The sequence below is a fragment of the Athene cunicularia genome, assembly GCF_003259725.1.
Source record: "Athene cunicularia isolate RWA chromosome 14 unlocalized genomic scaffold, athCun1 chr14_part1, whole genome shotgun sequence".
NCBI lineage: Eukaryota > Metazoa > Chordata > Aves > Strigiformes > Strigidae > Athene > Athene cunicularia.
Window position 1 is genome coordinate 10,759,648 of NW_020799118.1, and position 13,542 is coordinate 10,773,189.

General features: G+C 48.1%; 1 protein-coding gene across 1 annotated transcript; it reads left to right on the forward strand.

The window, feature by feature from the left end:
* The first annotated feature begins 722 nt into the window (after nt 1-722).
* On the forward strand, nt 723-9,314 carry AMZ1 (archaelysin family metallopeptidase 1). The gene is made up of 6 exons (XM_026858970.1): nt 723-1,051; nt 1,681-1,848; nt 2,742-2,870; nt 3,211-3,374; nt 4,736-4,912; nt 8,604-9,314. The coding sequence occupies exons 1-6, from the start codon at nt 748-750 to the stop codon at nt 9,171-9,173; spliced, it is 1,512 nt and encodes a 503-aa protein (XP_026714771.1). The 5' UTR covers nt 723-747; the 3' UTR covers nt 9,174-9,314.
* The last annotated feature ends 4,228 nt before the right edge of the window (nt 9,315-13,542 follow it).

Here is a 13,542-nt window from a genome sequence, read left to right on the forward strand (position 1 = left end):
ACCAGCAAACACAAGTCTGCATGCCAAGTCCCACCTATGGATCAGGCTGGGTAGACCTCCCCACATCTTGCAGCCTGACAACAGCACTGTGAGCCAGCAGATGCCCCGGCTCAAAACCTAAGAGTGAGGATTAAAAGCTGTTTGAGCAAATTGTCAACAGTGAACAGCTGCTTTCAATGGTGTCAGGTAAGTCAGAAGTTTAAGCTTCTGATAAAGACCAAGATCTACCTCATCTTTCCTGCCATGGACCTATGCCTTTGAGAGCCCCAAGGAGTGTTGTTTAGCCCAAGCAAAAAGGAGCATGACCTTTCAACAGCATATGAGGGCCAGTGCAGCCAGTGCACAACACACAGAGGTGTTTCCCGTGTTATTGGGATTTCAGGATAGAGCACAAAAAAAACCCCCCAACAAAACAAAACAACTATCTGATTTAATCCAGACATCTGGTAGCAATAATGGGGCTATGCATTCTTGAGCACCATCTACTGGTACATCGCCCATAAACCAGTGACATACACGCAGATGTAAAGCATCCTATAACAGCTACTCTCACATAAATGCATAGGGGCTCCTGACCAACACTACGTACAGCATTCTGTAAGCTCACAGTCAAACCTTACAGCATGGATCAGGGCAAACTGTTCCTAGAGCAAAGTGTGAGAAGGTTTCCAGGTCCGTCACGAGGCCACGTGCTGATGGTTGTGTCCCCTCCTGCAGGCAGTGCCACAGCCGGTGGGTGTCTGCACGATGCTGCAGTGCAAACACGCTCAGGAATTCAGCTTCGGGCCCCGGGCTCTGAAGGACGCGCTGATCTCCACCAACCCAGCCCTGCAGGAGCTCTACGCCAAAGCCTTCTCCAGGGCGGAGAAGCTGTTCCTCTCCGAAGCCTACAATCCGCAGAGAACGCTCTTCTGCACGCTGCTCATCCGGACAGCTTTTGACTGGCTCCTCAGTCACCCTGATGCCCCCGAGGACTTTGAGACGTTCTATCACGCCATGCTGAGGAGGAAGCAGAACTTCTGTAGAAAGCACATTTACCTGCAACCTATAGGTAATGTGGGTATCTTCACTGAGCCACCTGGAAAGATGTGGGCGGGAGGTGGGTAGTGCTGACTGTTACTAACATCCTCTTCTAAGGACTAACCTGCAAAACACAGTTGTCATAACAAAGTGTAATACCAAAGGCTCTGACATGTCCCCAGTCCAGACTACCAGCCACGGTGACAACCATTAGTAGACCTGCCCTGTAAATGGTGTGTGTGCCCCTGGATGAGACTTGTTACAAATAAATGTATACATACATATATATGTCCTTGTAAATCAATGCAGGATAAAACAGCATTTCTGGAGCTTCATCCCTGATGGTTCATTAAAAACAGCCACCCGTTCCCACATTAATCTTTCTGCACAACTTAAATAGGAGACAACCTTCCTAGCACATCTGCTCTGCTAATGAGAGAGCATACTAATGCCTTGAGCCACCTCTCAGAGGGAGCCCCATCTTCTCCTCCATATCTGTATAAGCATCTAAGATGTCTGCCACAGCCCAGAGTAAGCAATTAATTTCAGAATGAACCATCTTCCTCTTCCCCAATTGCTGCGGCCAGCCCCACAAAACCCCTTCAGAACCTAATGTTCACCCTGGCTTTAAGGAACTGATAACAGAGCTTCTCTTCTTAGACTTAATTGAAGGGCCTGCCGGGCTCTCACTGCTGGATTCCCTCCAGAGCTGTGTGGAGTCTTTCTTCCTGGGTCTCCGTGTGAAGTGCCTTCCCTCCATCCCCATCTCTTCCATCCACTGCTGCTACCGCCACAGCCGGGACTCGGACAGGGTGCAGCTTCACGCAGGTACGGACCTGGGAGCAGGGAGCCCGTAGAGACATCAGCTTGGCATGCGAGCAGGAGCCCTCCCTTAGGAAATGCCTGAAATAGCCCTTCATTGCCTGAGCCGGGAGGGGATGAGGAAGGGAATGAAAAGGGAGAAATCCTGTTCCCATGGAAAACCCAGAACTCTGAGGCTGGAAACAGAAATAAAAAACAAAGTGACTTTCATCATACTTTCCTCTGCTGTTTGTATTTTTCAGTGCTATTATGTTTAGGTCCAGCTCTGCAGAGGGATTGGATCAGCTCCACGGGAAGGCACTGTTGATTTGGTGCAGTCTGAGTTCTCCCATCTCTTGTCCAGAGCCAAAGTAAATTAGTTGCCTGGCTGGTGCAGGTGGGGAACTCACTGGCCTTTCATGTTAGGAAATTTGGGTTCAAGTGTCACACAGCTCCCCAGGGAAATGGGTTTGTCAGCTGCCAAACTCACACTGCACAAACATCCATCTGGAACAAGCTGTTTGCAGGTACCGTGGGCAGCACGTGCTCAGCAGACACAGCGCTGCAGTGATGCGGCTGCTCCATCTCAGGCCCGAAATGTCTGTAGGGAAATTCTACTTCCAGGTCTTATTTCCATGGGTTAGTGCTGAATCAGCCTACAAGCCTACACCTCTGCCCTTAGCTCTGCTTTGTTTTAACTCTGTGCTCAGCATCACTTCGAAAGTCAGGTCTGCTTGTACTCCAACTGGAGAGGATGGACAACACGCTCATGGTTCTTCATGTGAGATGCTGAATCCAGCAGCTCGGCCTGTCTGTGGCTTGGATTACATCCTCCTCCCCATGAGCAGCAGAAATTCTGGCTCTTGCATGCCTTCCAGGGATGCTTCATTTTAACAAACATCTCTCTTGCATTTGTCCAGATGGGATCCTGAATTTTCTGAAGAACAACAAGCCCATGGATGCTCTGTGTGTCCTTGGGCTCACTCTGCTGGATCTTTACCCATGTGAGACTTGGAGCTTCACGTTCAGCAAATTCCTGCCAGGACAAGGTGGGATTGGTGTCCCGTGATCTCCTAGCACAGCCTATGAATAAGGCAGCACTGTATCAAAAAACCTTCCCTGGGAGACTGGAGTAGCCAAATCCTATCCTTAAATTGTTACTCACTCCCTGTTAAGAGGAACTAGGCTTTCCCACTTTAAAATTAGGGGAGTCAGGGCTCCTGATCCAGACAAAAGTAACTGAGATGCTACAAACCTTTTGGGAAGTGTATCTCATCACACCCTGTGTGCTCAATCGGACTGTGCTACAACAGCTTTCTTTTCATGCTGCCTGAGACGAGACAGTCATGAGAGAGCTGATGCCTAACTTGTATGTGCTTCTCTTTACAGAAGTGGGAGTCTGCAGCTTTGCCAGATTTTCTGGGGATTTCCCCCAGGCTGGTTGTAGCAGCTTGAACCCACTCACGCAGAAGGAACAGTTATGCGAAGTCAGCAAGGAAAGCAGAGACCGGACGTTGCCGTTCAGTGCCCAAGAGATGGTCCAGTGCTGTAAGGTAGGACCAGCAATCTCCTGCACCCCATATTTCTTGCCATGTAGGGTTAGATATTGAAGGTCTGGGCATAATCCATGTTGCAGCCCAGTGAAGCAAGCATGAGAATCTGCTCCCAGAAGATGCAGGCTATCACAGCTAAGTCCACACACTTAACAGTCCTAAAGAGCTTGTATTTTAGCGTGCCATGTAGACAACTCTTACTCCCCTTGCCCCTGGAACAAACTATAGCATCAGCTTTATAGTGAGGCAACAGGACTTGTCCTTATGTCATGGAGCAACACTGACATAAAACCCCTGCCCAGCTCCCAGGCTTATACTTGGGTAATCTGAGTATTTTGCTTTGCCAGGGGATGCACGTACAGTAGGATCTATTAGCTGATACAGTATGTGGAGGTTAATCAGAATACCTAGTGGAGTTATGTGTTAACTAACGGCTGGTTGGGAAGGGGTGCCTGTGTCTTCCTCAGCCATCGGTATCCATAAGGGGAGAGGACCACTTACCAGACCTGCTTATGTAGATGGATGAGAAAAATACCTCAGATAAGTTTGTGCATATATTTATGTGCAGATCCCCTTAAACCCCATTCATCTCTAACACATCCTCTTCAGGAGTGTTGTCCTCCCTCATCCCAGCGTTTCCCCCGTGCCAGCCCTGCTTCCAGCGTTTCTCCCAAAGCTGACCCATGGGAGCAGCCACACCAACACCTTCAATACCATTTGTCTCTGTCTCCCCTGGTATTTGGCTCAGGATTTTCTAGCCTGAGGTCTCTTCCCATTGTAATTCCAAATGATGTTAGGTGGCAACAGGAGTAGGAGGGAATCTTCCATCCTCAGCCTTTCTGCGGTTGCCAATTCCCAAGGCAGTCATGCTTGGCCAGCTGACTCCAGCTTAGGTTTTGCTTTGGCACAAACGTTAAGAGCGTCTGCTTTGGAAGGACCCAGATCTGTTATTGCCAATAGCTTCTTACAGATATTTCTCACATGGACTGTGCTGCTCTTTTCAGACCCCAGTGGAACAGGTTTTCCTCCTTAACTAAAAAAAACAATAAAAAATCAAACACACACCCCACACTGTCCTTGGAGAAAAGAGTGGCAGCAGCACTGCCCTACACCTCTCAACATGCAATCTATCACCAGGGTCTTCCCACAGCTGCTTCTAAAAACCACACCCACCCTTCCTCCTCCACCAAACAAACATGGATGTTGGGGTACCTGAGAAGAAGAGCCCAGGCTGGAGGACTGCCCAGGCTGAGCAATGGGTTGGTTGGACTGTCGGGGAGCGGGGAAAGCAGAACAGCAGAGGGGGGTGTAGTGGAAGGAGGAATCACCATGCACTGCTGTGATTTTTCCTTCCCTGGAAGGTGACCTGTCATGAGATCTGCCACCTGATGGGGCTGGGGACCTGCCGCTGGCTGCAGTGCATCATGCAGGGCGCTCTGAGCCTGGACGAAGCCCTGCTGCGGCCTCTGGAGCCGTGTCCCATCTGTCTTCGGAAGCTGCAGCACGTCCTGGGCTTCAAACTCATCGAGCGCTACAGGGTGAGAGACAGATCCACCAGCCCTTCCCGGAGCAAAGGGACATAGCAGGGAACAGAGCGGCTCACCCCAAGCCACAGCATTAAATGTGCTGTAGCAGCATGTTAAACGCAGATGCCCTCAGTGCAAGGTGCTAAGAAATGAGGCTTACACCCCAACAAGGAGGGTGTTGGAGTTGTACACAGGGTCTGTGACTAACGTAGCACTTCACACAAGCTCTAGGGCTTCTGGGTGTTCACAAGGGACAGGGCAACAGTCTGACCACATTTGCTACTCCTGAAAAGGACGGGCTGGGGGGTGGCAGGCAGATTTCAAGCCAGAGTGTCAGTGGCTGCAGTGATTCCCACATCTATGCCCTCTCCTTCGTGCCACCAGTTTTCTGCCTCCCTGGGGCTGCTGGTAACAGGAACAAAATGTTAAGTGCGTACTCTGCTGCAGTTCCTCTGTTTAAAGATATGAGGAAGGATCCCAGATTATTACTGCCTGATAAGTGGAGGGTCTCAGACTAATCTTTTGTCTCTTCTCTCCCACCCATAAAACTGCTAACACCACATTTAGACAACATCAGGAATAGTGTGAAGACACCCCTAGCCCTAGAAAGGGTTTTCATCCTCTGCTATCTAAAAAGCAGGATTCAGTAGCCAAATGGTTGGTGGCATAGAAATAATATCATCATTCTCACTCAGCACTCTATCTTCTCCCTGGTTATAATTCCTGTCTGACACACATCATGTTCAGAGACAGGATTTCCACGGCTGCCTATCTTAAAGTCTGTGGGTTGTATTCGTAACAAGATACACGCAGAACAAGAAGGGGGATGCCTCTAGCTTCATTCAGCTTGGAAACAGATGCACAGAAACACAGCAAAGGACATGGAGGGAAACAACATGCTTCTGTGGTTTTGCTGCTTGTCTGTGCATCTGCGGTGGTGTTAGACCCATCTCTGACGTGGCTGTTTGGTCCCTGCTTCTGTCTGAGGGGTGCCTAAATTGCCCAGAAGAATAAATTCTGGTTTATTTAAACACCCAGCCTGTCAGCATCTAGCTCTTGCTTTCAAGAAGAGAACTACCATCTGCGTTAAGCTTTTCTAGAAACATTTTTTGCCTTTACACCTGCAGTAAATACCGTAATTGGCTCAGCATCCCCTGGCTACAGTGAACACAAACCTGAAGAGAAGATACACTTGCCAAATGCCACATCTGCTTCCTTGACAAGGAAAAGCTAGATATAGTACAAGCCAGATATAGTACAAGCTGGTATAAGACAGTTGTGATAATCTCTGTAAGAGGCTTTGCTATAGCACTGAGAGGAAATATAAATGCCAGAGATGAATTAAATAGTTAAGGAACCCGACATAGGAAAGCACAAAGCATTTGGAGACAATATCAGATAGCAAAGTTACTTGCTAAGCATGTTTTGAGAGGTTGTGGCTGGCCAAGTGCAAGGCTGAAGTCACATTTCCCTTTGGAAAACTAGCAGAGATCCCCACCTGCCACAGAACAGCCCCAGACACTGACAATAAATCCAGGAAATGCCAGACACAGACTGTTCCTTGCCAGGAGCAGGTAACGCCGCTGATGTCTGTGACTGAGACATGGTTCCGGGCAGAAGAACATGTGGGACAGGAAACCAGCCCTTGTGCAGGAGGAAGAGCCCCTCAATTTGTTTAGCTGAGTCGCACTCAGAAACATCCTCCATTCTTTCATTACAGCCATCCTGAAAACTGAAAGCAAACCCATTCTCATGGTGCTTCCCCACCACAACCAGCGTTTCCACCTGCTGCTTCTGCAGCATCCCAGGCTGTTCAGCACGGAGCACTAGGTTAGTTTGCAGTGGCCATACTGTAGAAGAAAACAGTGCTGGAGCTGCTCTTCGAGGCTGGGTTAGCTACTTTCTCACCGTGGTGTTAATCACAGTACTTGCCCTCGGGTGCAGGGTGGCTGCACTTGCTGGTGGGGATGACAGTGCTGCCATGGCAGAGGGGTTTGAAAAAACTTCCAGTGCCAAAACCTGGAGCCCCTTGAGGTGTCAGACAACAGGTTTAATTCTTAGTGACTGACTTGGGGTGGGCATCCACTTCAAATGCTCCTACCTGCAGGCAAGCTAAAACTGTGAAGAAGTTATATTCTCCCGTTTAACTAGGAAGTGATAAAGAGGCTGCAGCCCTACAAACCCTTCCCAAATTTGAATCAATAAACCACCCAGAGGGTGAGAAGCAGAAAAGATTTGAGTTCAGGTAGCAATCTTGAGACAATCATCTCCTCCTTTTGCCTTAAATAATCTAGATATACTGTTTGAACATCCTCATCTCAGCAGCTTTTTCTCGGGAAATGTGATAACCAGCAGTTCTGATTCCTTCCCAGATTCACTACTCTTAGAAATTTTAAGAGACATTATAAAATCTTGGGCTGGTTGCAGCTTTCAAATAGCTTTGCTGTCGCATGCCCTCGTCTGGCTCCTATCGCAGCTTCTGGTGCCGTCTTTGTTTTTTAAACCCAGAGGGAGGGAAGGGCTATTGGAGGTGGGATGAGGCAGGAGAAAAGTTGTCCCTTTACATTTTTTTCTTGCCCCAGAGGGAGGGGGCAGGGTGGATTAACTTAGCTGAAAGAGTCCATTTTATTCTTGTATGAAATTCTTCCCCGAGGCTTCATGCACAGACTGAAATGAGAAACAGGGCCGATTTCTCCCACCCACTCAATTTGAGCTCTTTATCCTTTCTGTCACTTGCCTGAAGAAAGCAATAGAGGAGGGAAGGGGGAGGGAGCAGGGGGGTGCTGCCGGAGAGGGGAGCTCTGTGGGGCTGGAGATCTCCTGCAGCTTCTCAACCATCACAGCTCACCCTGAGTGGAGCACGTCCGGACCCAGCACAGCAACCGCCCTCTCAGGTTAATATTCTGTCACCCTTGTGTTTCTGAAAGCAATCGCAGGGCTTTGCAAAGGTATCAGCTGGGAGCTGCGGAACGTAAAGATGAAGAAATAGGCCACAAGGGTGTGAAAAAGCTGAAAAAACACACACACACACACACACACACACCCCCTCCAGTGCATGTCAGCAAGGCACACCAGGAGATCACCTTCTAGAGTACCGCGATTCATTCCCCAAAGCATAAGGAATAAATGTGCCAGAAGCAACCCGTTATATGCCTCATTGTAGCATTTAATATTTAAAAAGGAAATTGTCTCAGACATTTTCCTTTCATTAATTCTTTCCTGGAGCCCTGCCTTCCCACTTGTATATTTCAGCTGAAAAGGGAAGAACTATTCTTAGGTATAAAATGCACGTTACCACACATGATGAAACAAGATTCTTTACCACTATCTCAGGAGCTTTTATAATGACACAGCTTCCTCTAGAGAGGCACTGGTTTGGCTCTTGTGGAGATCACATCCACACAGCAGGGAGTGATTTTGTGCTGTTTTCTCCCACCGTCCTCAATAACAGGGCAGATACAGCCCATGTTTGGCTGGAGGCAGCTCTGCCACAGATGCTGACTCCAAGAAAATGGGACAAAGAAAGCCCCTGCTTCAGAGGGCAACCATGAGTTGTCTGAACCCATCTCTTGGCAGAGAGGACCACAGCATCTGAAGCAGAGCCAAGATTCCAAGAGGAATAGGTTTACCTAACAAATACTGGGAAAGGTGTAATTGTTTTCTTCCATTCTCCAAAGTGAAACCTTTTTTCCTCTTATCACAGAAGCTCTATGCTTGGACACAGACTGTATTGTCCACGTGGCCAAGGCAAGAGTCAGCAGACCTGTCCGTGTCAGAGGACATCCTTCCGTTCAGCTCAGACTCTGGGATGTGCTGCGAGAACGACTCCGAGGCTGTGACCTCCTTGTCCGAGCCACTGACACCGGACACTTGCAGCCAGGCCCTCTCCATCGGGCAGGAGCTGGAGCAGGACGAGCGTTCGTGTTCGCTGGCGGAGGTGCACAGCCAGCCCCAGCTTGCGGAGCCCACCAAGTCCACAGATATCATTAAAGATTATGAACTGTGGCTGGAGATGTGCATTGCTGCTCTAGAGAGGAACGTCTCTGAGGAGGAACTGGCTCAAGTAGACAAGACCGTGGATGCCCTGGCTAAGTGGGAAATGTTTACAGGACAACTGCCTGCTATGAAGAAGGACCTACCCTTTGCTAGAGACAGCACTGGGCTACGGAAAGTTCTCGGAGACAAGTTTTCCTCCTTGAGGAGGAAATTGAGTTCCAGAAAACTGTCCAAAGGGGAATCGTCCCCTCATCGTTGGCGGCGGGAGGAAAACTAGGCTGGGTGTGCCTTGGGTTAGGCGAGTTTTGCTCCCACAGTCTTTGTTACGTTACTGCCCTGCTTCTGACCTGTCTCACCACAAGTTGTTGCCGTCAGAAAGAAGCAGCAGCTCCCCACAGGAATAAAAAGTTTCTTTTTCTGAGATTGTTAACACATTTTTGATGTTATCAGTTCTTCTCTAAGGGTTTTTCCTGTGCTGGTCTTAGCGACAGCACTACTCCAAAGCCACATCAAGTCCAATGTAGGCACTTGTGTTTTCTTGCCATATTTCATTTGGTCTGAAGTCAGGCAGGAAGAGGTCTCATGCTAAACACCAAACATGCTCACACAAAAGCTTGGGCCATCGGAACAGAGATGCAGATTAAACCAGGGCAGCTCTCCTGTACATGGAGCCCTCCTCTGCTTAGCATTTCAGTCTGAAGCACGGATTATATTTCTCCCTCACCTCTCCCCCATACCAAATGTGCCTCTCTGTTCTGGTCACTGCCCCATCAGCTGGAGGTTGTGCTGAGCACAGGAGCACAACTGAGGCTGATGGATTCATGCTATGAGTAGGGGGGAGAGATGGAGGAAGACAGGCACAGGGTCAGCACGTAAAGCAGAAAGATCCCTGGCAGTTCATCTGCCATAAAGAACAGTGTTAGTGTGACAACTGCCTTTTGGCAGACACTCAAGGGGATCTCCAGAGCTGCTTCAGTTCAAACAAAGTCAGGCTTGGAGAGCTGTAACTACTCACATCCTCTGTAGATTGGCACAGGAGAGAACACCTTTGAAAGCATTCGCTCGCTCATTGATTATTAACTTACAAGGGGGAACTACACACACATTCCTCTTTCTGCCTTGAGAAGTTAACACCCTGGCCCTTCCCCTCTTCTCTGCTCTGTAGGTCACCCCCTGAACAGGGATGGGTGCTGTGCTGGCACCAGGGGCTGCAGAGCCTGCCTTCCCGCTGCCAGGGCATGCCCTTCCTCTCTGGCTATTTATAGATGGAGCTCAAGAGGCTGACAGGTTTTCAAGCTCTGTACCAGCAGCCCGCCGAGGGAAGGCTGACTCTCTCCATCCCCAGTTCACTCAGACCTCAGCACTGATAATGCTCTCTGCAGCTCTCAGCTGCGTGGCCATGCTGCGGATTTCTCCCGTCTAAAAATATCAGCAGGTAGGACTGGGTCTAGTTCAGCAGAGAGGAGAGAAAGGATGTTTCTCTCAGAGGAGCCAATAGCTTTGGCTTTCCTGAGCACTTGCCCTGCTCTGAGATCCTCAAATCATGCAGTATCCCGCAATGCGCTTCTGGAGCGGGAAGGGAGAGGATCAGCGTAAGACAACGGAGAAAAACTCGAGATTTACACATGCAGGTGAGTAGAAAAGATGATCTCGTAATAAATTTAACTGGATTCCGGAAACACAAGTGACTTCACATCCACATGATTCATAAAGGGAGAAAAAGGGAGTTTGGCACTGGGAGGGATGACGGCAATTCCTGGAAACGTTTTTTCCAGGCTGTGCGCCTGGACCGGGCGCAGGCGCGGTGCAGCACAGCTCCTGCTGCCGCCCTCTCCTGGCAGCCTCGAAGGCGATGGGGTTCTCATCCAAGACATTCTTCCCAGCAGCAGAAATTTTCCAAACAAATCCTGCTTGAATTACAAATCCATGTACTACCCCATACTTGCTCAGTTGTTGCCTTAACAGATTTACTATTTTAAGCAAGGGATTACTTTTTGTTCAGCCTTGTTTGCTCTTACTTGATTCTGTACTGAATCATTAGGCTGAACTTCAGAAACTTTCCAGAAAGAGGCCATAAACTCAGGATGACAATATTGCCTAAGGCAAAGAGGCAGCTTTCTATCATAACAAAGCACCAAGACAAAAGAGAAAAAGAGTGGCACAGCAACAGATTGAACTGCTGGCAGAAGTCACAGATGGGAAACTCCCTATGCGACACTTGGCTTATAGATTCATGTCAGCTCTGTTGTGAAAGCATGAGTTTTTGCTGAAGAGCTGTTGCTTACCAATAACAGGTATTTTTGACACCATCACTGACAGAACCACCATTTACCAGCTCAGCTTGTGCAGAAGTGCTCCAGGTAAAAAGTAGATGAGCATGGCAACTCAGCGCTTCACCCGCTCACACTGGCAGCTCAGCAGGGTCCACAGGCAAGATGTAGCTTTGCAGTGAAAGGCAGAAAGAGGCTGAATACACGTTTAAGTCCTTTGGCAGTTGGAGGAGAGAGAGTCTGCGCAATACTACACTGCAGGTTTTTGTTCATGCAGATATTCCCATGGAGGGGGCTACTCTTCACACCAACAAATGTTTTCAGCGCTGCTGCTGTCATGACAGCACAGAGCAACGTTTTGTTCCCAGGGTCTGCAAGTAGTACTTTGCACTCACAGTCTACACCAGTGTAAGAACTGCAGGCAACCTAACCACAGAGGGATAAAATGACTGGCCAAGGTTTCACTGAAAAATCAAGGTTATAACCAGGACTAAAGCACAAAGGTGCAATTCCTACTTTTCTTTGTGTGTACCAGAGTTGTAAAGGGGCAGAAAATAGCTGACAATTAGAAGTAAACCACATTGAAGGTAAGCCCCTAAATACGATGACCTGCGTTTTAAGCAGCAGGCTTCTGGGGAGCTACTTCTACTTGGAAGAGTGTGGGACCAGCAGCATAGCTTGTAGCTAATAAGCTGCTGAGTAAGCTGTGGAACAGAAATACAGATGGGATACTTCAGAGTCATTTTAGAAGGTCAAGCTGCCAATCAACCATTAACAAGAAGTATAAGGGTACTCTATATATAAATGCACACCCACAAGTTACTTGCAACTCAGCAGCCAAGCTCGGAGTTGGTTACAAATGGTCTGGGAACAGTCTCCCTGTGTAGCAGGCAGTGGGCAGGAGAACCTGGGTGTGAACTGTGCAGCACTTCAGCCCCACTTTGGTGAGCCTTCTGCAGGAAGACAGGCAGTGTAAGGAACGGGGCAGGCAGATGGAAAAGGAGGCAAGTCCCAAAGGGCAGCAGCACCAGCAGCCTGCCACAGAGCTCCCCTGGGCACGGCTTCGGGGCTCCGGCTGGCAGCCTCCCTCTCTGCCTCATGACCGGTGGATGCTTGTTAGGACAGAGATGATCTAGAAATGCACTCTGCTCATGACCTGTCTCCAGGAGATACCCAGCAGAACCAGGTAACTCCTTCTGAAGGTGCTGTGATCTTTCATGCCCCAGACCACACCCTCCTCTAGCTACCTAGAGCATCCTCCATGATCAAAGTAACTCCATAACCTTTCTGCCCCAAGCTCAAGGATACTTGTTTTGAAACAACTTTTAAAGTCTATAATCCTGAACAGAGCAGAAAACAGTCTTTTAATAGCTTTACGAGCTCATAAAGACAAATATCTTCTCCCAAAAATAAACAGACAGAACATTCCGCTCCTACTCTTAAAACAAGGTTTCTGTAATTGAAAGGAGTGGGGGCACAATACAATCGTCCATGGAAAATTAAAAAAAAAAACAAACCAAAAACAAACACCCCCCAAAAATCCCCGGATTCTTTGCTAGTTAGAGGTGAAATTGCCTACAGCAGCTTGCAAAGGCGGGAGAGCAGAAACCAGCATCTTCCATTGACATTAGCAGTATCCAGCACTTTCTGATATAAGTGGATGTGAGCACCCCCCTCCTCTAAAATGGTATTTTTAACTGAAGTCTGTTTCTGCTGTGCAAAATAGAAGCTTTAAAGGAAAGTTACTTTTTGTAAAAATCCCTGAACACTCTTCCTAATAACTCTTCCTCAACATCATGCAGCTTCCCAAGATGTCAGTCAGTTTTGGTCAGAGTAGCAAAAGTTTGATAATTTTTGTCAGTAACTGAATAAAACTTCCTCCCAGGCCTATACAGGATAATAAAATAACAGACTGGTGCTAGAAACCACAAGGATTTAACTTCTCTCCTGAAAGAGCTGTAATGAATACTTAAATATTACTATAAGCACCCCAGACCTTACACCTTGTACACTTCAGCAAAAATACAAGCTATATAGCCCTGCCTACTTTGCATTTTAGAGAAGCTTCTCCCTGGGGAAATAGCCATGTTTTCACTTTTATCTTCAGAGTGTTGGATTGTTAAAAATGCAGAAGAGATACTCTAGTCTGATCTGGGGAAGAGAATTCAAAGTTAATCCATCGAGTTTCTGCTCCTCCTGAGGGACAAGCATCCACTGACACTGAACACACAAACCTACCTGCAAAACTGACTGCTTCAGCCTCTGTTCTTATGGGGCAACATCTGTGCAGCTGAATTATGAAAGGCACATCTTTGCTGTATGAAATGAGATAGTTTAAGATACAGAAATATTGCCAAGTATGGAAAAACGGTGTCA

Coding starts and splice junctions, on each gene's coding strand:
- AMZ1 (XM_026858970.1), top strand. CDS start 748: ATGCTGCAGTGCAAACACGCTCAGGAATTCAGCTTCGGGCCCCGGGCT. Junction 1,849..2,741: donor CAGGGTGCAGCTTCACGCAG/GTACGGACCTGG, acceptor GCATTTGTCCAG/ATGGGATCCTGAATTTTCTG. Junction 3,375..4,735: donor AGATGGTCCAGTGCTGTAAG/GTAGGACCAGCA, acceptor CTTCCCTGGAAG/GTGACCTGTCATGAGATCTG.